Source organism: Nothobranchius furzeri, chromosome 1 (assembly GCF_043380555.1).
Source record: "Nothobranchius furzeri strain GRZ-AD chromosome 1, NfurGRZ-RIMD1, whole genome shotgun sequence".
In the NCBI taxonomy this organism is placed as follows: domain Eukaryota; kingdom Metazoa; phylum Chordata; class Actinopteri; order Cyprinodontiformes; family Nothobranchiidae; genus Nothobranchius; species Nothobranchius furzeri.
In genome coordinates, this window is record NC_091741.1 from 95,855,835 (window position 1) to 95,882,478 (window position 26,644).

At 43.7% G+C, this 26,644-nt stretch overlaps 1 protein-coding gene across 1 annotated transcript; it reads right to left on the reverse strand.

Annotated features, from left to right (window-relative positions):
* Nucleotides 1-2,437: 2,437 nt before the first annotated feature.
* rgs14b (regulator of G protein signaling 14b) lies at nucleotides 2,438-23,362 on the reverse strand. Its single transcript, XM_054739015.2, is given in 17 exon segments — nucleotides 2,438-5,163; nucleotides 9,914-10,010; nucleotides 13,352-13,404; nucleotides 14,034-14,115; nucleotides 15,682-15,808; nucleotides 16,069-16,145; nucleotides 16,318-16,536; nucleotides 16,683-16,751; nucleotides 16,753-16,781; nucleotides 16,865-16,918; nucleotides 19,167-19,197; nucleotides 19,271-19,441; nucleotides 19,518-19,661; nucleotides 20,054-20,146; nucleotides 20,240-20,391; nucleotides 20,539-20,560; nucleotides 23,220-23,362. Coding segments are annotated over 17 exon segments (1,734 nt in total). The 5' UTR covers nucleotides 23,265-23,362; the 3' UTR covers nucleotides 2,438-4,894.
* Between the last annotated feature and the right edge of the window lie 3,282 nt (nucleotides 23,363-26,644).

Sequence of the window (26,644 nt, forward strand, 5' to 3'; positions counted from 1 at the left end):
TCCAGCTTGACAGTTCTCAGCTTAAAGTAGGAAAGTGCAGCTGACCAGCCTGCAACTTTCTTAATGATGACGATGGAAACCCTTAGGACCTCCAGTTGAACAGAGCTGAGGTTAAAATGGAACTGAGTTTAAAATGGCGTTGCCTTGTTTTATATCTCCTAGTTGTTTACAAATCTTAGTAAACCGGATTGGACAACTTCATTAAACAACCCAGATTCTCTCTACGACAGACGAAAGTTCTGATTGGTTGAGAATAATGTGTCATGCGTTTCCATGTCAATGCAGATCAGTCTGTCTGGTGCAGTCCTGTTTATTCATTTAAACACATAACTCATGACATCTTTATTTCACAGATCATTCACCTGATTATTAATGATCAACATAAACATCTGCTAAGCACATAAACATAAACATAAACTTTGATTAGCTTTATCACGAATAAAGTACTTTGATTAATTAATGGAAAGCGTTCTTCTTCTCTTCTTCTGTCTCTTCTCCTGGAATGTAAACATACTGAAACCAGCATCCGACCTTGGCGATTCCTACACATTGTTACTGTGTGAAGGGGCAGCTGTTAAGGGCAGACAATAGGATCTTAATAACGCTACACTTTCCTCGGAGTTAATACGAAGTGTCACGTAATCCCTGCAATAAAAAGTTCTGAGCTTCTGGTTAAAATATTCATAGATCCATCAGATTGATATTTCATATTTCTATGGAATTTCACATTTTATGGTTCATAAGTAAGATGTAAACTACTCATCCTTTACACGTTTAAGCCTTTTATTAATACATATTACATGTGTCCATCATTAAAATATAAAACAAAACCATGTCTCATTGTTCCGCCCCAGTGACTCTGGACGAAGCGTCCAGCGAGGTGCATCCCGGGCGACGACCGAAGATGTGGCTGCAGGGTCGGCCTGTCCCACCAGTGTGCCTCGGGCGCATGGCATACCTGGAAGTGGCCGGGTGCTAACTGACGCTGTCCTGCAGGCACAGAGGGACATGATTAGTGCAGTGAACGAAGTGAGGGAAGAACTGCACAGAATATGTGATGTCCTGACTGAAATTTCAGGAACACTTAAGGAATTGGTAAAAAAATAAAATATGAAAATCATGCCTTCTGTGTTGGTTCTATAAATGACGCATGACATCCTGTCTCAATCTTGCCCCCTGCTGATGTTCCACATGTCGGGGCGTGGGCTGCACTTCAGGCTGGTCAAGGTGAGGAAGGGGAGGTAGCCCCGGTGGGTTGGTAAAGCAGTCTGCCCCCTGATGCATCCAAACATCTCCACCTGCATTTAAGATGGCCAATGGCGCGCTCAATAACAGAGCGTGCACGCCCATGGACTTCATTGAATCGCAGCTCCTCTACAGTCTGCGGGATGTTGAAGGGAGTGAGGGGCCAGGATCTCAGGGGTAGCCACTGTCACCTGTGTGTTATACCACAATGATTATAATACGCAGTGGTTTAAGTCATATAAGTGTGGATCTACTTACCGAGGAGCCAGCCATCACGTGCAGCACCTGCCTGCAGTCTGTTGCCCACACTACTGTGCGTCAGGATAAATGAGTTATGAGTAGACCCAGGCCAACGTGCCACCACATTTGTTAGAACCATGGCACATTGGCCTGCCCACAAATAATTTGGACGTTGATGGAATGTATGTTTTTTCTATTTACATAAACATATTCATTCTCACTCGGAGCCCTTATAGCAGTCAATATCGCCGATTACATTTGGAAAATCGGACATTGCTGCAAATTGCGCTTTAATGTTGGCCTGTTCTCCGACAGTGTGGGGAAACTTCATGTATCGGACTGTCATTTTAATGATGCCATTCAAAACTGCAAGCATTATGATGCTCAGAGATGACTGAGATATTCCAGATCTAACGGTTACATGTATCTGTTATCCAAAGTAACTTCGGGCAGTAATTAAAATAATACCAATTCGATCAAGCCAAGATAACCCTACCTGTCTGCTAATTCTCGTTGGAATGAGCCGGTTGCCAGGAACCCAAGAGTAGTCAACAGCTGGTGGTGCACTGGAATTGAATGTGTCCGACGGGTCGGTCACTCTAGCACCGGGCTCAGCTCAGCACAGAGGTTTAGGAGGGGGCCTCTGGGGAATCTAAATCTGCTGACCAGCCAGTCGTGTCATGAGAGGAAATCTGTGTAATCTCTGAACACTCCCTCCATCCGGATCCTGCCGTTGGTAAAGTCTTCCAGGAGTACCCGCGCGTCCATTGTGACACAATGAGCATGAGTGTATCTGCGGTGTATATGTCTACTAAGTAATCACACTAATTGCTGCAGGTCTGTCAGAAATGATACGCCAATAAGGCCGATTATGTAACGTCAGACAGTGATGCTGTAATTTATTTCAGTCGGGGGGGGGGGGGGGGGGGGGTTGTTCTGTGTGCGCACAAAGCAGTATAAGTTGCTCTCCATGTCCAAAATGTGCGTAAGCCAGGTCCTTAATCAACTTAAAGTTGCGCACATTTTTCCGCTAAGTTTTCTTTCATAAATCCCAAAGTTCGCGTGGAAAGTTGCTTACGCAGTTTTCCGACCCTGTTTTGTGCGTAAGCAAGCTTGATAAATGAGGCCCCTGGTCTTTAGTGCCTTACATGGACAAGCACCATCATCCATTGATGATCTTCTCTGTCCCTACACCCCAGCAGGTCCCTGAGGTCCAGTGACCAAAGCCTACTGGTTGTGCAGTGCAACAGGCTGAAGTCCAAAGGAGACAGATCATTTGCTGCTGTGGCCCTCAGACTCTGGAACTCTCCCTGAGATCAGTGGACTTCTTTAAAAAACAGCTGAAGACTCACCTGTTCAGGTTTTGGTGTGACCTTCATCACCACCCTCTTATTCTGCTCTCTCTACCTACTCCACCTTCCTCAGGATCCACTGATTTGCCTCTTTCCTATTAACTCTCTCTCTCTCTCTCTCTCTCTCTCTCTCTCTCTCTCTCTCGCTCTCTCTCTCTCTCTCTCTCTCTCTCTCTCTCTCTCGCTCTCGCTCTCGCTCTCGCTCTCAAACACACACACACAATAGTCCATTTTTGCTTATTTTAAACTTATTTTTTAGCATTTTATAAAAGATTTTTAATATTTTAAATTTTTTGTTTTTGTGAAGCGCCTCAAGATGGTTTCTTCTTCAAGTGGAGAATTGCTAGCCAGAACTTTCAAGTTTGCACCTAGCTTTCGAGTTCCTAAACTTGTTCCTCCTCAAGCCTTCCAGCCACCACCATCTACTGCAATAACCTCCTGGGCCTCTTCCGAGCCCACTTCTGCCTGTTTCCCCTCCGTCCCACTCTCCTACCGCTCGCCGTTCCTAGAACCCTGGACAACCAGCTATTTGAGCTCTTAAGCCACCACCTCGCCTCAAGGCTCACCACCTCCTGAGATCTGCCTCCCCCCAACCACTCAGCCACCGACGACGTCGGATGGTGGACCAGAATTACTTTGAAGCCGTGTGGCAGTCCTTTAGCATGGCCTCCCCAAGCTCCTCCCACACTCTGGTTTTTGCCTCCGCGAACACCTGAGCTGCATTCTACTTAGATTGCCAGAACGGAGGCCAAAAGGCCCAATAGAACTTTGTTATAGTTTTGGTCGGCCGTTTCACCAGGAAGTAGCACAAATAGTCAGACTTCCTTTTCCAATTTTTATTCAACCTGCGTCACATGTAGCAGTCAGGCATCCATCTTCCCTCTCTCCCTCCTTCTCCTTGTCTCCTACCTATGACTCTTTTATCCTATATTGCCCCCTAGTGGTAGACACAACAGATCCTTTAGCTCGACAGCATCCATCCCCACCAGTGTCCCACTGCAGGTTCCAAGTTTGTTGCCATGAGAGGCAAGACCACCCTGCAGCCACAGCTTCAGCCAGCTGCCTCAAAAAGGAAGGTGCAGAACATGGCCTGATCAAATTCAATGTCCCCCACCTCCCCGGCTGTGACATGTTTGAAGTTCTGCCAGAGGTGGGAATTGAAAACCCTTCTAGCAGGAGAGAGATTTTGTAAGATGTCTTTACAAGTGTTACGGAGAAATTTTAGAAAATTAATTTCTGAAGCCAAGAGAACAGAGACACCAGGGTTAGCAGTGTTACAAAAGCGAGAATGTATATATGAATTAGTCTTCAGATTTACAAATATAGTCAGGCATTAATGGCTTTACATCAGAATGTGTACATAAACAAAGGGATCAGAAACCATCTAACATCTCGTTTATTGAAGATGTGGACCCTGAGAGGAAATCAGAGGTGAAGGGCTTCACAAAATGCCGTCACTCAGCAGAAACAGACCAAGTTCAGGGTTCATGCATTAGGATAGGAAAAGGTAAGCACACAAAATGGTAAAGAAGGAAATTTCAAGTAGTATAAAACACATCTGTAAAAACATGCAGCCATCTCCGCTATTTAAAAAAAAAACTACAGAAACATGCAAAACACTTTTAAAAGCCCCTCTGGACTCACTTCTTCCTGCACAAAGAAATGTTTAAGCTTAGAGTTAACAGAACATCAAAGCAAATGAAGATCGTTTCAGAACAGACCAACTACAATTTGTAAAACAAAACCATGCAGGGCAATTATTTCAGCTCAAGCACACATTCGAGAGTATAATAGAAATTCCAAGCAAACACTCATCCACACGGATCTGTAGTGTTTCACTCTGACACTATACATTTGCCAAGATCTTTTTTCTTCACAAGAAACCTTTAAAAGGCCAGAAATCAGCAGGACCTTGAGGACGTAGCCGTCGTTAAGCTTATTCATTAACAAGTTTAAAAAGTGCATCTCCATGTTTCCCTCTTGATGAAACTCGACCTCAAGGTCATGAAATATTCTTTCAGCTCATCTTTGTCCATTCCAGATTTAAAAACTATTCATCAAACTGTTGTTTCCCTGGAGTCTTTGGATTTATCTGGGTCAGGACTTTCTTCTGGAGTTTTGGATGAATCAGACCTTTTACCCTCCGATTCTGATTTGGAGTCAGCAGTGGAGGAGCTGGAGTTACTGGGAGCACTGGGATCTGTCTCCTGTGCCTGGTCTGAAGGCAGCTGCAGGAATGAAGGAATCTCCAGCTGCTCTTTGGTCAGAAGTCCTCGTTGGTCATCGACCCTGCAACACTGAGCCCTCGTCAGCATGTCCAGAAAACCTGCTGAAGATGGCAAAGATGTTGTGTTTACAACCCAAACACATGGGTTAAACCTGCACTGGTGTGTATTGTTACAATAACAGAAAACATCCTGAAATCTGGACTTCTCAGCATCCGTGAGCCTGTTTGCTTTTTGGGAATGCTTCTATAAGAACATTTGTCATTTTAACCTTTTTAAAATCCTCAGCATCATCAAAGACAACCTCCTGAAATCGCCCGCTGGTAAAAACGAATAACCCTCAAACCCTACCTCCAGAAGTGGTGAAATATCTGCTGTTAGGTTTCCAGTTGTCTGTGTTAAAATGTTCTACCACTCCCGGCACTCACAGAGAACAGTCGCTTCTGCTTTTTGCTCCCTTATCTGTATTTTCCCAAGGCTCTTTTTGTCCCGTCTGCCTACAGAGCGCTTCTCTGCATTCCCTCTGCATTCACTATTTTTCAGCATGGATTTAATTAATTGGTCATTCAACGCAATTGATAAGATTTTTTCTACAATGAGGACGGAGGAGGGGGCTTGCGCTTGCCCTCAAGGGACACACGCAGCGGGATATATGTTCGATTTCTGGAAGAAGTGGAATATCATCTGTCTCTCTCAGCTGTCCATTGAGGACGTCGAAGATATGTGGATATTTGGCCTGATGATCGCTGGATTTCTTCTGATTGGAGTGGGAGGATATCTGGCTTTCCGTAAAATTGGGATGACGGGAGCGATTGGAGGGCGACCCGCATCCATGGACGACACCGTCCGTGTGGATACCTCACAGACTGGGACGTTGCTCGAGGTGAATCGCAAGCTGGACAATGTCTTAGCTGCGTTACCGGTGTTAGCACGCAGGATTGATAACATCTCGGAAAGGGTCACCGGATGGTGTGGAGATGTTTAATCACCTAATTGGCTTACTGGAGGACTTGAATGATCAATACAGACTTAAGGCAGAGAGGAAAAATTATCTCTGCCTGACCCAAACAAAGTTCTGTTTATCGAATCTGACGCCATAAGCAGCCTTGGAGTTGCATGCAATAACCCCCACGATGGAAGGAATGCAGACAAATGCTGTGAAACTCTATCCAACCCCCCCCCCCCCCACCCACCCCCCCCCCCCCCGCCTTCAGATTGTGGTCTCAAGCGGGGTCATTACGTTGAAGGAACTCTCTGCTCTCTGTGCTTCCCCATGACCTCCCTCCCACCTGCGGATTCAGCTGGTTGAGCGCCACACAGGCAGCCCCCACTGAGGAAACCAGGATCCCAGCCCCTCCCTCCTACCTACCGGATCTCATGTTGTGAACTGTGTTTTTTTTTTTTTTTTTTTTTGCATTAGAGTGCTACACCCTGCTGGTGTAACCCTGTTAATGCCTTTTTTTTCTCCCTCCCCTGAACTTTCCTCATGTATTCCCTCATTCATCTACAAAAGGAGCGCCGTCATGGCTGCTCCCATGGTCTGCCTGTATCTGTCCTGTCTATATGTGTGTGTGTAACCTTGGTCAGGTTGTACTATGGAGTCAAGTTCCTATGCTCTGATCTGGAGCGCTGGCAATAAAGTTCATTCTGATTCTGATTCTGATTCTACAGTAGTTACTAGGGATGTCCCGATCAGCATTTTCAGGTGAAGGTGGACTGCAGAGTATTGACCTGAAGAGGTGGCTTTCCTGTGTTATGCCATGCACTTGTGTAATTGTTGTTTAGTTTCTCCAATGTAAAGATCTAGAAAGTCCTCACTACACTAGACTGCATAAACGACGCCACTGAGCTTCTGTTTGGGTGTTTTGTCTTTTGGATGGACCAGTTTCTGTCTAAGGGTGGTGTTGGGTTTAAAGTTCACCTGGATGTTGTGTTTGGAGAAGACTCTTCTAAGTTTCTCTGAGACTCCTGCCACGTATGGGATGATGGTGCCTTTGCGCCTGTTGGCCTTTTCTTGGTAACACTTTACAATAAGGTACACAAAATTGTGCTTCGTTACTAGGAAACGACTTACAGGGTACTGAGTAATGAAGTAGGGAATAATAGGTAGTTTTAGAGTGTTTATACATGTTGATTTCAAAGTTTATAAATGCAAAAGTTAATTTTTGTGTACTTTTCTGATTATTTAAAAAAGTGCCCTAAACATTGAACATTTTGTTAGTGACTGATTTGAGCCAGGTAACACTAACCTGCAGGATTTTGGTCATCCATCTCTGGAATATTACCACACACAAGATGAAAGAAAATGATGTGTGAATAAGCTCAATGTATTTATGGTAAATGGCCATGTAACAACATATAAGTAATGGTTAAGTACTGAGTAAGTACATATTCATTCCATAGTAGGTGCTGGGGAAGAGGCTTCACTTTCCATCATCTCAAGACGGACGGATGCTGATAGTGGACGACAAAGTGACAGAGGAGTGAAATCAAGATGAAACAGTGATGTTAAATCACTGTGATGTTGCAAATTATCTGCATCCTTCATGAAGTTTGCAAAAGAGAGTCCACAGGCACTACATTCATCTGGGATTACTTATTGCGTTCATAGATAACTACCTATTAGACCCTGAAAAAAGACTGATGAGCATTTTCACCAGTAACTACTGGTGAACTACCTATCTTCCCTGTTACATTACTCATTACCCCCTAAGTCGTTCCCTAGTAACAAAGCACAATTTTGCGTACCTTATTGTAAAGTGTTACCCTTTTCTTTGCTAGTTGCTGCTTTGGATTCATTTCAAGACTTCTTTACTGTTTTCACAAAGGCCCAGGTAGGGTATCTGCAGTTTTGGAGATCTTTCCTGATGTGATTTTTATCCTTTTGTTTTCCTTCAGTGTTTGAGAGAATGTTCTCGGCCCGATGGTGTAAAGTTCTGATGACTGACATTTTGTGCTCCGATGGGTGTCATGGGTGATTCTGCAGGCTGAGTGCTTTGCAGTCTTGTTTCTGGTTTTATTGTATTTTTGGTACTTCCTGTTTTATTTTGTGCATTCACTTCCTGTCTCATTACAGGCAGCTTCACGACATGAGGCTCCTCACTAATCTGCCTCATGTCTTGCACCTGGGTCCTGGCTTCTCCATTTAAGCATCTTTGCAACAGTTTCCTTTGCCAGTTTGTCTTCTCCTGTTGTGTGATGTGAACCTGCTCTCAGAAACACTTGGTAAAAGTGTATTCAGTTATATTTGGACTTTTCAGTTGTGTTGTACTCCAGGAATCCCTTCTGCTTATTAAAACTGTGTGAGCTCTGCATTTGAGTCCTCTGTGCTTTGATAATGGGTGATGTGTCGAAATGCAAATACTGGTCTGTGTGGGTTGGTTTCTTGTAGACTTCAATGCTGAGACTTCCATCTTGTTCAATTTGCACAGCACAGTCCAAAAGGAGCAGTTGGTTGTTGTGGGCATCCTCCCTGGTGAACTTGATGTTTTTGTCTACAACATTGATGTGCTTGGTAACGTTTCTACTTCCTTTGTGAGAATTTTGACCTATGTGTCGTCCATATACCTGAACCAGTGGTTTGGTGTTCCATTGTAGGAGTTCAGTGCTCTGGTTTCCACTTCCTCCAAGTAAATGTTGGCGGTAATGGGTGATACTGGGAGCCCATGGTGCATCCATCTTTATGTCTGTAAAACGTGTTGTGTTTGAAATAGGTGGTGGAAAGGCAGAAGTCCAAGAGGGTACAGATCTGGTCTGGAGTCAGTTGTGTCCTCTCATTTAAGGAATCATCTTGTTCCAGTCATTTTCTAACTGCTTCCACTGCTTCGTCTGTGGGTATACATGTGAAGAGTGATGTGACATCAAATGAGACAACCGTTTCCCCTGGGGCCAGTTTGAGCTCTTGAACTTTCTTTGCTAAATCCATCGAATTCAGTGGGATGTTGGGTCTTTCCAACCGGCGGGGGCCAGGATGGTGGAGAGATGTTTAGCAATGTTGTATGTGACTGAGATGATGCTGCTGCTGATGGGTCTGAGTGGTGTTTCTTCCTTGTGAATCTTCTGAAGACCATATAGATGTGACAGTGTGAGCGTCCTGTCACTGTATCCCGATTGATCATGCATCCTGGCTGCTTGGCCAAGGGGATGTCCCTTTGGCTGACTGGTTAGTGTGCACGACTCTCACCCAGGAGTCTGGGGATCAAGTCCCACCCGAGGCCATGTTTCTCTCCACCTTGCCACATATACAAGGGGTGGGTTCCCCTGGATGAGTTTGTAGTAAAATGTGCAGTCGATTACTTTGTCCTTTAGCAGTTTCCGTAAATGGCCCTTGATTTTCTTTTTGTATCCAGTTGTCATGTCCCTCTTTAGAGCTTCGTACGTGGTGCTGTCGCTCAAAAGTGTGGTGACTTTGTTGAGGTAATCTGTTGTATTCAGAATAACCGTACAACATCCGTGATGGTCCGGTCTTTGCAAAGGAAGGAGACGGCTTTTCTTTCTTGTGGGGGTTCCTTGAAGGATTTAAACTCATGCGAGCTGACAGGAGAGTGGAGTAATTTGGTAAGTGTCCTAGAAATCTTGAGAAATGTAAATGCCGCTCTATTTGTCATTGCTTTGGTTGACTTCTTCTGGAAAACCCGACCGTAAACAGGGTGAGACTATCACACAGGAAAAGGAGCCCCTTACAGGAGTTTGTCCGCCTGAAGTAGCACAAGCTAAGGTGCTCATAGTCTATTTCAGAAAGATCTTCAGTTATAATTGCTGATCTCCGATTACTGAAAAACATTTAAAAAATCGGCCTGATCCAATCTCGGGTGTGAGACGCCCCAAATAGTTTCTGCTGAGGTTCCCTACCGTCCATGGCGCGGTTCTTACTGGGTCTGTGCTGTGTCCTGGTTCTGTCTGTGTGAACCGATGACCGAGCCTCCAGAGCTGCAATCATGGCTCCAGTCTACAATCAAAAAAGATTCCAGCGTTAGACATCAAACCTTTAGATTCAGAAACGGGTTGAGTAAATTCCCGCAGAAGAAAAAATGCACCTAATTTAACGACTGTTAGTATCTGTATCAAAAGTTGTCATTTTAGCTTGTAGCATTAATGATTTTGATACAAGACACACAGAGATCTTGTGAAGTCCAAACTTTGGAGGGTTTAACTTTATTTCAATGGTATGAATGGTGCATTCATGTGAAGTCTAATCCTAGTCCTCCAGGGTCACCAGTAGTCAGTCACTCCTGTGCTCCAGCACAACTGATTTAAGGGACTGTATGATAAACAGAATTCTGTAGAACCTGAAGATAATGATGAGGTACTTTAATTCAACCTTTGAATCAGGTGTGTTTGGGCAGAGAAACTAGTAAAACAAGCAGGACAGGAGCCCTATGGGGGCAGAATTGCACCGCACTGAACTTTTAATTGTGTAAAAGGCGATTAGGGTGATCAGAGTATGATTTTGTTTTGACATTTTATTATTAACATAATTTCTAATATAAACTTGACCAACTTCATGCATGGACACTGGCTTCTCTGTATAATATTTTCTTCTTTTTTACATTGATTTGTTGACCTTGTTTAATACTTGTTCTGAAGAATTTTTTAAACCATTTGTAACAGTCACACTTTATAGCGTGACTACTGCAAATTAATTATGACCAATAAGATGTGTTGATTCCATATGAATATGAAATATCAATCTGATTGATTTTTGAATGTTTAATCAGAAGATTATAGTTACTTTTACTTGTTCAGGGACCATAAACACACTTCGTATTAATTCAGACAGGGTCAAGTATATAGTCATATATATAGACAAGATATTAATAATGAGATGTGATGGGGTGGATATGTGGTGATGGAATGTGATGTGTAGGTGGTGTAGGGATGGGTACCTTTGACATTCGAATCGATACCGGTACTAAACGGTACCAATTTTCGATACTTTTGAGTGTTTAATATTTTTAATTCTCTTTTATAATTAAATATATATTTTTCTCAATATATAACCATATTTGATAAATATCACAATAAATAACATACAACTGTTTGTATTTTAACATCGTCCTTGTAGTTTTATAAGCTGATAATTAAACTGAAGCAAACATCTTTACTGTGAACTAAATTTACTGTGTATCTTCATTCCTTTTACCGTCCTTTTTCAATTGATTTTTCCTACTGGGAAGTTAGAATTTCCAAGGAGAAAGCGAACGCACCATTAGCTGATAACAACGGTGGCAATGGAAGCTAACATATCAAGCTAACGTTATCTTAAACAGTTTATTTAACTGCTGGAGCAGATTAAAACGACGATGCCTCACATTGTTGTCACTGGTTTCATCTTCACCCAATCACCCGTTGCATTTAGTAAAGTGAAGCCAAACTTTAGAGCGTGTTCATGTTCTTCTAGTCGGAATTTCGGAGTTCCGAGGAGAAAGCGAACGCACCATTAGTGAAACAGAAGCTAACATATAAAGCTAACATTATCTTAAACATTTTATTTACCTACCGGAGCTGCTCTGTTTACAACTCGCTCGCAGCGACCGATGACATAACGCTCTTGCGCTTGCGCAGCTGTCTAGGCAAGTTTTCGTTGTGAAGGACGGGTACCGAAACGAGGCACCGTTTCAAATGAAGTGAATCGGTGCTCGGTCGGTACTGTGGAATTCGGTCGGTACCTTAAAAAGTACCGAATTCGGTACCCATCCCTAAGGTGGTGTGATGTAAGTTAGATGTTCATCAGAATCTTTGTATCTGAAAGAAATTGTGAAATCTGGGTGTAGAAGAATTTGTTATCTGCTATAAACTAGAGAGTTGACTATTCATAAAACAGCATCCGACACAATCTGTTGTGTCTACAAACCCTGGCGGAGACCCCCAGCAGATCCAGACTGTCAGAAGTTGGGTGGACCTCACGGCACCTGGAGCCCGTAGATTAACTCCGATACAACCCGCCCAGTCTAGAGATGTCTCCAGGTCACAACAGTAGCTGGAATGCTTGTTTGCATCCAAAGTGGATGTGGCTCTTAGGGAGCCATCTGGCTGTGTCAGCTTGCAGCGTGCAAACAGGTTTTGACTGTATGTCAAAAGAAATGTCTCAAGGATGCTTGTTCCGAATTGGCCGGTCCAAAACTCCGCTAGAAACTGAATTACTCGGGAAGTAATTCTTGTTTTATTAAACTATTTTGTTATGATTTCTGGCCATTCTGGCAAATCAGAATGTGCCATGTCTGGAAGCCTTTACCAAAACATCCCTCAGAAAGCCACGCCTTCCTTCAGATACAAGATTCTTAACACTGTGAATAAGAATCTTTAAACTTTATGTGAGGTGAACCGTAACCTAAATTTGTATATTATGAAGATGTATATGAGTGTAGAAAATTATTAACTTGTGAAATCAAACACATACTGATCATAAGATCTGCAATGGATCATTGTAAGAGCAATATTCATTTCAACTTCATTGATTTAAGCACAGATTATTCAAACGTTTTATTTAAACATCTTGTTCATTCATCAAATATGATTAATTAACTTATAAGTTGTAAAGCCTTGTAGGATTAGTGTAGGTTCACTTTTACTCAGAGTGAGGAATGCAGTCTGAGTTTTAGCAGAGAGATAAGGGCTTTTGCAGGAGACCTTGACAGTTTATTTATGTCTGCGCTGAAGAACAATAAGTGAGCAAAAGGTTGATTTGTGCGTCTGGATACTCCAGATGGCGTAACCTTGACTTTGCAGCTCTGTCGTGTATGAAAGGTTATGTTGTGTCAATTAGATGGTGAAAATTTACTCTTTTGATTCATTACACATTCAATTCTCGTTGGTTAGTTGTAATTAATAATTTGTATATTGTCATAGTGTGCCATAAAATATGCACTAAGCAGAAATCTCACAGCTGCTTGGGCTAATAAAAATGTATTATTTAAAGCCAACAAAACAATGAAAGCTGTGAGAAGTTTGCAAAATGTTTTAATTATGCTTTATTTTCACTTTAAGCTTTATTTTCACTTTGAGGCATCAGTCTTCATTGAGGATTGGCTCTACAGAAAAATGGAGGTTAGAAAATGTACCCGGTGGGAAGAAACACCTTGAAACTAGGATATAAGTGATTTTAGCTGCTGCAGTTTAGTGGTGCATCCACGCCTGCTCTTTAAAGAAGATGTTATCAGAATATTCATCACCATGAATGTTCTTCTCAGTAAGCAGTCTGATCCGAGTTAGAAACCAAGACTTCCAGCTTTTACCAGAAACTCTATGTGCCTAATTCAAATCTATGTAAACGTGTATTGATTCCCTCACCTGTGTGGAAACAAAAGAACCACTCCCTCTGGGAATGATGGTCTGGTCTTTACCTAGAGTCACACAAAGATCAAAATCCGTCTCAGTGCTTCTGGGTGAATCGTAGTTGCCTTTCCTAAATGCAATAAATGGAGCCGAGGCTCAGAGCTCAGATTTAAAGTGAAGTTGATTCTGGTTTCTTAGCAGCCGAGGAAGGAGGTGAGTGAACAGAAAATGACATGGCGTTAAACAAACCAAATTGAATCTGACATTTTGAACCCACAGTAAGGAATAAAGAGATGGAGAGAGGAAAAAATGGCACACAAAAGAAATCAAAGTGAATAAAGAGGAGACTTAAAGAAAGGAGAGAGGTTAAATGGGTACAGGAAGACTCTTCTTCATTGGTTACAAAGAGCAAACGCTTTCTGGAAGCCATTAGGAAACAATTAGATGGAGAGAAAAGAAAACACAGCTTAGGAGAGAACAGAGAAAAGCCTGAACCACACACAGCTGATGGGAGCAGAAGATCACCTTCACCTCGTTTCATTTATGCTCTCATTAGCTACGTGACCTTGTTTTCAGCCTCTGATTGATTGTGCTTTTCAGGGAGCTTCGCTGTGCCACGACAAATCATAAACACTGTTCTGCCTGGTTCACATTAAAATAAAGTAACCACATCTTCAGAAAGGTCAACTGTCTTAACCTTTGGTTTTGTCCAGATGGATGGTCTTATTGGCCAGTCTGTAAACGGGGCTGCTCAGGCTCAGGGGCTCATCACTCCCAACCTGAAACAAACAAGTCGGTTTTATGGGTGGATAGAAGAGCTGTCCGACATGGCTCAGTCTACTGGTGTAAACGGTTTTCTGTGGTGACCACCTTATCTTCAGAAGTTTGCACAGATGAGTCTTTGATCTTTTACTGATACAACGTGTACTACTTTATTCTTTCAGAAATAAATGCTACATTGAAAAACAAGAAGCTACCCTAAGGACATTTTTAAGCTTTTAAAGCCACATTTTGTCACAATCTGCTCCTGCCTCCCTCCCTGACTGTGTCTTTATTGTTCTCACCTGTCCCGTGTTAATCTGCCCATGTGTTCCTGATTTTCCCCTGTGTATTTATACCTCCCTTCTTGTATCAGTGTTTGTCGGATCATTGTTTGTTGTCAGCGTTGTTTTTGTGCTGTCGTTCCCGCTCTGCCATTAAAACTACTTTTATTTCATCCGTGCCTGCATTCCTGCCTCCTGATCTGCTCCACCAGACATGGTCCGCCGCCACCCACACCCTCAACGCGACAGAATGATCCGACCAACCTGGACCTGTGGTGAGCTCTAAACATCTGCCTGGAGGATTATTTTTTGCTTTTTTCCATTTAGCGGAGGGGAATTCTGACTCAAGAGGTTTCCGCGCATCCTACCTGTTTCCGGGGTGGTCGGACCCATTCTCCTCTCCTGCTTTCGGCCCCGTCCTGTTTTTTCCCATGGAAGCCGCAGATCCTGGAGCTTTTGATGGAGTTACACCCCCTACGCACGCCAACATTCTCTGGGGTGGTAGGGCTGGTGTTCTGAGAAAACGTCCTACTTTGGCAAAACGTCCTACCCGTAGGCTAATTTTACGGTGTTTTACATGACACAAACCCTAACCATAACCATAACCCTAACCCTAACCCAAAAAATCAAGTATCAACGTCAAGGCAGGCCAATTTAAAGGGAACACATGCAGTCTCTTGTCTCCATTTGGACCAGATGTTGAAGGGTCAAACTGTATCTAAAACCTGACCATTGCTGGATGTTACAGTGCTTATTGCCTATTTATTCAATGTTTGTATGTCCAACATCATGCTGCTCTGCTGTCTTTTTTTTAAATTGCCCCTCAGGGATAAATAAAGTTTTTCTGATTCTGAATAAACTGAATTGAACTGAATTCTAAACCAAGGACGCTTAAAAGTGACAAATCAATAAAATGTTTAATAATTACCGTAGTGTGTCAGTAAATTGTTAAGATCTCAAAGATGTAAATAATTTGTTACGGCCAATTTTGTCTCAATGTATATTCCCATCAGGATTACATGGTAAATTAATTAGAACCTACCAGCATCAGAGATTAACAGCATCAAATATATTTATGTGTCTCTTACATCACCAAGTACCAGCCATTTGTATTTTACCCAACAGAATCAGAAGATAATCTTTGTCATTGTCACCATTTCCAGGTTCGAGACTGAAGGTGCGGTTGACTCATAAGCATAAAACCGACAATCTAAATCTAAAAAAGTCTGCAGATATACAAACTGCACAAATATAAAAAATGTTGCACTAAATAAGGGTCGCTTGCACAGGTTGCACACTCACCATGGAAACCGAGACCTCCTGAGGTTTGAGCTGATGTTTCTGCATCACCGCTTGGAGGGCGTCCTGCAGAGTCTTATTGGACTTCGCCACAATTGCATTGGTCCTACCAGAGAAGGCGTTCTCCAGCCTGTGACACAGTCACACCTCATCAATAAACCCCACACCTCAGGCTGAGGCTCAGTCAGCCCGGAAGACAAAGACTTCCTTGTTTCATCTACTCTAACAACTTTTTGGGAACACATGCAGCACAGGACAGCCAACTGACACGCTGATGAAAAAGCCAGGACTTCCCTCAGATATGGTGAGATTTGACACTTTGCAGCGGGGCTGTGGGTGTTAAAGCCGGCTGTGGTGACACACATGGGGGGAAAAAAGGAAGTGACTCACATGAACGCCACCCTGAGCTCGAGAGAGACCTGTTGGTCTCTCAGCACGGAGCAGTCCTGGTCCAGCGACAGGGGCTGCTGCAGGAGGGACAAATGCATCAGACAGGATGCAGAGAGACGTTTGTAGACACAAACATCATTTATTAATCTAAAAAAGTTAGACATGGTGAGGTGAATCATCTCTTACACAAACACGGTTAGGATTGTGGGTATTTTTCTGTTTAAGGTGTAGTTGGTGCAGACAGTTCACCTTCTCCATGCCCTGAAGGTAAATGATGACATCTTTCAGCGGGAAGCCTCTTTTCTCACACAGACTAGCCAGCATGTCTTTGATTGACTGGCCCTTCCGTGTGGGGGCCAGAGAGGCGCTCCCATCCGGCAGGTAGACGCAGCAGTAGCCCCCCTCCACCCCAATTCGACTCCCCAACACACCTGCATGTTCAAGCACTCGGGGACTGGACCCACCATTCTACAGGCAGAGAGAGAAAAGGAAATGGAACGTTGATTAGAAAGCTAATATTAATGAAACAACACATGGTTACAGTAAAAACAAGCTATAACGAAATCCTCCTGAAGTCAGTCAGCTCCAGCCACGTTTGTCACAGATGTACTGACCTCGATCTGCCTGTGGAGGGAGCCAAGCTCCACACTGCTGGTCGATTTAACTGCTAAGTGGGACTCTCTAGATGACTGAGCCTTCTACCTTTGATGCATCTTCAGTAGCAAATATAAGACAAAAGTATCGAGAGAAAATCTAAACATTTATTTTTAAACATCTGAAATGTGGCAGCCTCTACCTCCCCATGATCCCCTTTTCTGTTTCTGTTTGTCCCAGGCAGACACGTTGCAAGCTTTTCAGAAGTGTGGGGGATGCTGTCTGTGCCTAAAATAATTTCATGTAATTCATCTCGTTAGTTTGATTTCCATAATAGCGGAGCAGGTGTGAATTTTAGACGCGTCACGCAAGTCTCCGTTTTAAACATGTTTAAACTGTTCAGAACACAAATCCAGGCTCTGTCTCGTTAGATTGGTGTAACTAAAGTTTGTACTGAATTAAACTTTACATTAAACCATGTTGAAAAGAAAAGGATCCGATAAAATCGTTTCCCCCTCATTTACAGTCACGGAGTACAGCGCAGTGCGCGTGGCTCTGGGGTTAATCAAGTTTAGTTGTTTCTCTTTGCAACAATCTTCACAGGAAGGCAACACAGTTAAATGGCAGGTTACAGATATTTCCATGTGACTGTTTATTTTGACAGATAAACTCAAGGATGTTGGTTGTTTTGAAAGAATTACCCCAACACACACTGATGCACACAAAGATGAGCTGACATTTTAATCGTTAACGCACATCACAGAGGTAACTAAATCAATCAAGAAAAGATTCCCATCAGAACATCAGAGCATTACACTGGACATGTGCTCAGCGCGGCTCGCAGCGCACACGGTGGACAGTGAGCTTTAGTCTGTGAGGCAGACACCTTGTCTACTTTTGAGACTAGGCTTAAAACATTTTAATTTGATAGGGCCTATGGTTAAAATCTGATCTTAGCCCAGACCTGGACAAGTGGGGGAGTACAGGAAGGTGGAGTGTACAGTCGGTAAAGACGGCTCTCCCCTGCCCTGCCTCCAACATGCCTCCATCTAAAAGGATAGATTATCCAGAGTTATCTCTGTAGTTATGCTGCTATAGGCTTAGACTGCTGGAGGATACACACCACTTTCCACACTTGACTACTTTCTTCTACTATCTGCTCTTTAACTGTATTATTTTCTGCTATTTCAGCTGTTAACTTTATTTTTTCTCTAAGTGTTTTTCTCCCCAGAAGAAGCTACAACAATGTTCTGCTGAGCTGTGGTGGCCTCATGGAGGGGGCATCAGCTTGAACACTGTTGCTAACCATTTAAACATTCTCCCTCTCCTGATAATAACTTTTTTGCTTTCCTTGACATTAAATGTGCTACTACTAGTTTATCCATTTAATTATAGATTCACTAGGATAAATACAATAAAGTTTATCTCTCACTAAATAGAATATTTACTAAGAAATCACAATATAACTATAGACACATTGTTTGGTGTGTGTGTGTGTGTGTGTGTGTGTGTGTGTGTGTGTGTGTGTGTGTGTGTGTGTGTGTGTGTGTGTGTGTGTGTGTGTGTGTGTGTGTGTGTGTGTGTGTGTGTGTGTGTGTGTGTGTGTGTGTGTGTGTGTGTGTGTGTGTGTGTGTGTGTCTGCTTTGTCTTCTCGATCCCCAGTGAGTCGTGGAGGATGGCTGCTTATACTGAGCCAGGATTCTCTGGAGGTTTCTTCCTGTTAAAAGGGAGTTTTCCTCTCCACTGTCCCTGCATGCTTGCTTAGTATGAGGATTGCTGTATAGTCACTGACACTAGTCAGTGACTTGATGCAATTTGCTGGGTTCCTTATACAGGAAACATTATTTCTGATTGGCTTAATGAACTGACCTGGATTGGAATGTTTATTATGTGAAGTGCCTTGAGATGACTCTTGTCGTGATTTGGCGCTATATAAATAAACTTGAATTGAATTGAGTTGAGTGGAAGATCTGTAGAGGGGTTCGGAGTGCAGCGCAGACAGCGCATGCGGTAAGATTTCCTCCCACTGAAGCGGTCCATTCACTTAATAGAGCCGGCTTTTAGAGCAACCGACACATCACTAACGTGTTAGCTAGCAAGATGGTTAAGGTTAGGATAGGGGGTGAGGGGAAGGTTAAAAATAAGAGGACAAGGTTAGGGTGAGGTACAATGAACTTAATTGGTGCCCTGGCTGAGGACATCCCATTGCGTCAGTTTTACGCTGCATTGGGATCTGCAGTCAGAAAAGGGGAAAACCCCTTTTCGCACATAAGTGACGAAAAAGGGCACTTTTGGCATCAGGAGCCTGACCCGGAGGGTGGCTGACCAAGCGTTTGTTTTTGACGCGCTGGGAGTGAGAATGTGTGTGGCAAACAGAGTGAGTGCGACGTACAGAAACCAGACAGGAACCAGACTGGTGTGGAGGTGAGCTAAACGGCTGGAAAAGTGTGGGTGTTGAAACCCCCACATCCCCCACGGGTGCGACGCCCAGGAAATCTTCCCACCCAGCATGCTGCTGGAGTCTGACTTCCTGTTCTGTGTAAAGTTAAACGTTAAATCAAAACACAAACACACGTCGTGGGTTTCTCCTGGCCATCAGGTCAGATACCTTGATGCTCGCGTTGTTTCTGGTGACCACATCCTCCCGGGACCCCATCCGTACAGGCTCGGAGTAGAGCGGCGGTAGATGTTTGCCCTCAACACTGGCCACGCTGCAGCGTTGGTAGAGAGGAGAGCGCACAAAGCGCCTGTAGCTGTCCATCTTCATCAGCTTAAAGATCTGACACAAAGCAGTGGAGCACAAAGTTAAACTACGCATCACCGGGGTTTAACGGGAGTTTGAAGTTAATGCAGACCTGGCTCTGAGCTTTGGTGAACATGTCTGGAGTGGGCTGTTCCAGGTCCTTCTCCTCAGTCTTGGCTGTGTCATCAATGTTCACAGAGTAAGGAGCGCTCTCTGACAGGTAGGTGGTGTAGATGGAGAGAGCGGCAGCTTTCAGCTGGGATCAATCATCACAGTCAGACTAGTTAGACCAAAGTTACGCATTACCATTTAAAAGGGGGTTAAATAATCTGAAAACAACCTGCAAACTGACATTTAGCTTATAAAAACCATCTGTTTATGAAGTCTTGCAAATACTTTGGTGACTGTATGTCTGTTCCAATGAGCATGCTCAGTAGGAGCTGAAATCCACTGGATGAGTTCCCAGCCAGACGAGTTTCTCCAGAAAATGTAAATCAGGTTTTAATCTGTAATTTCTGTGGCAGAGGAATTAATGAAGCATGGCGTATGTTGCTCTGGGGCTTAAGCTAGAGTTACTCTTTAGCGTCTGAGTAAGAAAATGCAAGAAATCTGAAGCAACAGCAGCTACCAAACAGTAAAAGGTTGTACCTCATCCAGAGAGGTGGCGGGGATCGTCCTGAACTTTTCACACGCTTTCCAGAATAAAATGTTCTCTGCACTCACTTCTGACTTCAAGAAGGCCTGCAGACACAAAGAACACACGCAGCTCCATTAGAGCTCAGCCAGTGAATCATTTCAAAGCTTGCCATTGAAACTACAGCGAGCTCCTCTCACCGTGAAGTAAGCAACCCCACAGGGGTCTTCCAGCAGATTCTCGAATGAGACGGCCCAGCTCAGCACGCTGTTGGCGGAGCCGCCGTCCCCACCCGGGGTCCCTGGAAGGCTGGAGCTGCTGCCTCCGCAGCCCCGCGCAGTCATGTTCAGCTCTGACACACAGTCACAGAGACACCCATTTATCAGAACTGACAAGACAGAGCAGGAATGAAACTGAAGAGGATTTCATGCACAGGCATGTTCAAGTGAGAGATGTGAAAAAAAGATTAGCAGTGAGAAGGTTGGCTGTTCGTGTTTACCTCCATCTGATACAGCCTGGCTCTGTGAACAGAGAGAGAAATGAGTCAGGAGGGTTAGAACAGCTAAAGTCTGATGTAGGTTTGTGTTTCAGATGCTTTTCTGGAAGAAAACAGACAAAAGAAAGCAGACAAAGACGTTAGGGATGTTCACAGAAAACAAAAACACCCCGCCTTTTACCTCATCTGCACCAGCAGCTACGTGTGCTTTGAGCAGCACGAGTACAAAGTTTAGGAAGTAAAATGTGAACAACCGCTGCACGAGTTTTTCTCTCCCCGTCGTGTCACCGTGTAGTGCAATCAGTGAGTCTGTTTTCACAGGAAGGGGTTCCAACACTGATGACAACAGCTCTCATTCAGCTTTCAGAGAGCGTTATTCATGTCTGCAGAGGGGTTGGACTGTAGCAGGGGCAACCTGGGTTAGATGCAACCCAATGAATTGATCCAAGACCACCACACACACACACACACATGCACAGGCATAGGCATGCACACGCAAACAAATGCACGTGCACACACAGGCATACACACACCCATGCACACACTTGCATGTACACACGCACACACACACACACATTGTGCTATGTTTGATGCACTATGTTAGTAGTTCACGTGTCCTTTTGTCTGGGGTGCCTCCTGCGGGGGCGTCGTTTCCTCCCACACTCAAAACACACGCAGCCGGTGAACAGCATTACTCAGAGGTGTGAATGAACTAGTTTGTGTGTGTGTGTGTGTGTGTGGGGGGGGGGGGGGGTCACAGTGGATGTTCTGTTCATAAATATTGTTAATGGTCATTAAAGGTCAGATTGTGAACATTTAGGCACTTTTACCTTTACAACATCCAGTGGTATCATTTTAGTACAATTACCCAACATATTCACTTTAATTGGCCACTTCACATTCATGTGTTCATAATGCTCTCATATTTTATTTTCCAACCTTTATCCTAGGAACTGGAAAAGTCATGTTACATTAGGGGTTCCTCTCAACATCTGGCTAAGCGATTCTGGGTCTGACCTGCTGTTAGAAAAGTTTGATGTAAATTTAAGTCAAAGAACAAAAATGACCAAAATGCTTTTTAACATTTTCCTTACTTGAAAATGATGATTATGGAAATCAAAACTCCCACAGGGTAGATTTGTTATCGATGGTTTGAATTAGTTCTTGGGAAGTTACTGGCTATGTCTTTATTGCTGACTGGTGAAACATGTTCGTATTAAAAACAGTTTTAGACAATCCCAATGACTAGGGCCTGATTTTGGTGCATTTCTGAAATATTTAACTGAAGAAAAGGCTTAACCCGCTTACTTTAGAAACCACTCACAATAAAATGTTAAAACTATTTTAAATTAAAGAGCAGAACAAAAAGTTACGTTGCCACTATTCTAATCTCATTCTTGAACTCTTCCTGGTTACGTTTTCGTCCAACTCAAAGGTAATTAAACTCTTATTGTTGGTCTCAAACTGATCTTTAGGACCGGCCCAGTCTGCTTTTCCCCTCAGGTTGGAGTTGTATTTAGCGGCTTTTGAAAAACATTTTTAAATTTCTTTCTTTCTGCCACATTTCACTGATGGCCACCTTGTCCCCAAGATGGCCAGGTTTTACTGAATATTCAAACTCTTTCTGGTTAACTGCCTGCTTTTATTCCTGCAAGAACCCAATCGTCTTCGTTCAACCATCAAGTATTGTATTGAAACTTGGAATCGTGTTTCCTTTCTTTTCTACCAAAGCTCTTGATAATCCACACCTGATCAACAACCTCTAACCTTTCCCTCCATCCTAACTCCTCTGATCCTCTTCCAGGCCCTCCATGAGCTGGTCCACCCTCTTCACCAGAACCTCCCCACCTTCCAAACTCTCTCCAACTATCCATCCATGACACAAATCCTAACAAAACCCTTGACTTTACCTCATAAGTCACCTTTGCAGACTGGCCTGAGTCTATAATCTCCTATGAATGTGTTGATGTGTTGAAGAACAAGTATATCTGTAAGGTAGCCACGCATTAAAGTGTATTTCTGTTCAAATTAGACAATACATACAAATAAAAGAAGAAAAGAGATGTAATATAATGTGCATGTGAGTGGTTTAAACAGCTCTGGGCAGTAATGATCTGGAATCAGCAACTGTAACTACCTCTCTTTCGTTTCTGGCTTAAAAATCACAATTCAGAGTAATACTGAGAAACTCAAGCAAGGACCACAGGATGTCCGATGAACTTGATCCAGTTTCACATATCGCCATCACTGATCTTACTGCACACGCTTTGCTCTCTGTGACTGAGGAGGAGACAGATATGGGTTTTAACGTTTTAAGAGCTGAAGTATTTGACTTAGACACAACTGACTTCCATTTCAGGAAACGTCTCGGGCATCAGAGCGAGCACATTCAAGCCAACTCAGTCTACACTTGACGGATTGGACAACAGGCATGGCTTGGTTTCTGCTTCTGGCTCAGGACAGCCCATTCTGTTTTCAGTAGCAACCAACTGTTACCGTGCAGCCTGATTGGGTCTGACCCTGCAGAGGAGTGAGGACAGGCAGCTCAAGCCAACACAGGACATCTCTAAACTAGATGTCATAAAAGCACCAGACCAGCTTCACAAAGCATTTAACCTAAATAAGGGCTGGAGCCAAACACCTGCAGGACCAGCTGGAGCCCCAAAGCAGAGGTACAAACTCACCATGTGGCCAGGAGAACTCTCTAGACTCTTGCTGCTCTTCGCCATGCTGGCCCAGTTCAAATTGGTTTTCTGTCAAGTGTAAACGGTCAAAATCCACGGCAGAGAGCTCCACCCAAACTTCATGCACACTTCTCATACACAAACACTCTAAAAGGCATCACTTGGGTCTTCCTGTCACTTCCTGCCTGGAAGGGAAGTCTCACCATAGCAACAAGCCACAAAAGAGGAAGTCTGGTTACTATGATCAAACTGCTGTCAACCTACATCTTGAGAAACTCTGTGATGTGGGAACTCAGGCAGACTCATCGTGCGCTTAATGTCAGTCTACAGCCTTTTGATCACTGCTCCGTTGTGTTTGGTGTTAGAAAATGCAACACAGCAGCAGTTGAGCAGGTTTGGTTTTGCATGTGTCAAAGATCTGCTGCTACACGTTTTAGAAAAACTGTTTAAAGTAAAAGTATATAGGGTTCATTATATCTCAAATAAGTTCAATTCAGGGGGGAAATCCTACCTTAAAATGAATACCTCTGAATACCGTAAACCCTCTAATACAGGCCCGGGCCTGTATTTGACTCAAGCTCATCAAGCTCCAGGCCTTTATTGGAAGGAGAACCAGAATTAGAGGCAGGCCTCAATTTCTATTTGAGCAAAATGAACTAATGGTTCGCTGGAGTTTTTGACAATTAAAATTGCACCCACATTTTCAAAGTTAAACACATTTCTTTTAACAACGGTAGTTTCTGCTTCAGCCCTCCCCCCCCTCCCCCTGCGCAGTGGCCGCAAACTCACTGATGCGCCTGCAGCCTCTCAGAGTTCCTGCTGCTCTAAACATCAAAATAATTATTTCATTTTCTGTTCCTCACTTCTGATTACCTTCAATGGTGTCTGTTTGTTGCAACCACCAGGTATAAAAACTAACTTGTTTTTATTTGACAATTTTTCTGTCCTGTCTGTTTATTATCTTCCTGCATCTCCTCTCAATCCTAAAGAAAAACTGCTACCTGGTTTCATATATATTCACCTTATGAGTTACCTTTGAGCTGCAGTTCTAAAAGATCTACCGACTGCAAAAACAGCGGAGTGCTCGCTGCTCGGCGGCCGCATCAGTGATCGGTGCATCACCGGAGGACAAGGTGATGCGCCCCGCTCCACAGCGAAACGCATCAGGCACAAATAAAAGACAGAAAACATAAAAGGAAATGAGCCGACATGAACGATCGTGTGTTAAATTAGTTTTTGAGGTGGCGACACCTGATTTGACAATGTTACTGTGGCCGTGCTCAGGACGCAGATGTCTGGAGCGCGTCAACAATCAGAGCTTTGCATGCGCAAGCTGGTTAAGGTTAGGATGGGGGTGAGGGGAAGGTTAAATTGCAAGAGGGAAAGGGTCACAATTTGGTTAAATGTCCGTTTTACGGCGGGTGTCGGTACCAACGCTCTGGCACAGCGCGTTGCCCCCCCCCCCCCCGACGTGCAGGAGCTTGTCACCTGCTGAGAGCAGGCTGCTGTCTTTTCCGTGGACTGCATCTTGCCGGTCATTATCACGTGACAGCGACTAGTCGATGACAGGCATAAAAAGTCACTATAGTGAAGTTGACTAGTTCATACAACCCCTGCTACTGCTCCCCAGAGTGTTCTGCAGCATAATCAGCACGTTCTCTTTGAACTTGACATCAAATTTTCGCCTCCTCTTCGTCTCCGCACGGTTAAAGTTACCCTCGCGGTCTGTCACTGGCAAATCAAAAGTGAGACGGATGACACAACCTCCCCCCCTGTGGTACTTGCTTGTTACCACATTCCACCCGGCCACAATAAAATACCGGCCGGCCAAAAGATGATACCCGGCAGTTAATTGAATACAGGCCAATATTAGAGGATTTACGGTATATCTACAATAAATGAGTTAATTATGCTGTGGAAAAACAAACACATTCAAAATGCTATTAACTACTTGGCTAATCAAACTTTTTTGTCCTTTGCGGTGCCACCGAGAAGTCATTTGCCGCATTTTCTTTGACTCTTCTGTGCTGAACATTTTGTCAGGTGGGTATGGCTGTGGAAAATTGCTCCCAAAGCAACCACTTTCAAAAGAAAAGAAAAGAAAAGAAAATGAGATCAATGGAATGTTCATCTCAGCTCGGCGTCATGAAGGTAGTAGATCCACAGTTCACACCAAGAAGTGTGCAGGTGCAACTTGTCAGTTAAATTAAAGATGGTGCGCATGTCCAGATGTCAACTTAGTTTTACCCACATTTTAAATGTGTTTGACATATTTTTGTTATTTGACTCCTTTAGTATGACTACAGATATATAATTAGTGTTTTGTTTTAAAACAGTAAGCAGTTTATCACTTATGCTAGCTGTTAGCATCTTGACCTTGATCCACTCCAGTTTGTTGACTTTTGCTACCAACCAGGTGCAAATATAATATGCAAAATATGAAGCAAAAACGGACATGGAGGTTTTGTGCTGAAAGGAGGTGTCTGTGCCAGTAAGTTAAGTTTACATGTTACATCAAAGATTTTAATAACACGCTTAAATATAGAGAATTGAGAGAGAAGTCAATGAAAGCTGAACAACATTAAAGGTACACAATGCAACTTTTTCATTTTTAAACCATTTTCTTGAGTCAGCAGAAGCTAAAATGATCCTTTACAGGGTGAATGAAAAGCCTCTCCGCCCCTTTCCGTTTGCAACTTCAGCTTCTCTGGACCGCTGCCCTGAAGTCACAAAGTCACGCTTTACAGCAATCCCTGTTTACACCTCAGAATAGATGCGCTATACCTGGTTAGCATTTATTGTGACTTGTTTATCATGATGGAGCCCCAGAAGAGACGCTATCCATCCATCCATTTTCTGAGCCTGCTCGTCCGCGTGGGGTTGCGGGGAGGGGGGGGAGCTGGTGCTTATCTCCAGCGGTCAACGGGCAATCAGGCGGGGTACACCCTGGACAGAGAGCCAGTCCATCGCAGGGCAACACAGAGACACACAGGACAAACAATCATGCACACACACACACTTACACCTAAGGACAATTTAGACAGACCAATCAGCCTAACAGTCATGTTTTTGGACTGTGGGAGGAAGCCAGAGTACCCGGAGAGAACCCACGCATGCACAGGTAGAACATGCAAACTCCATGCAGAAAGATCCCAGGCCGGGAAGCGAACCCAGGACCTTCTTGCTGCAAGGCAACAGCTCTAACCACTGCGCCACTGCGCAGCCCAACATTTAGCTAATGAAGCTAAATTTAAAAAATGCTCCTGTAGAAACTAATGAAGGCTGGGGAAGCACTTCAGCTGTTATATTAAGGTGTTAAAAACACAGCAAGGAGAACAGTTTCACTTTCATTTTTTATGACAGTGAATTAAAACCGACACTAGGGGGTGCTAAAAGCAAGCCAAAACTGCAAAGTTTCCCTCCCG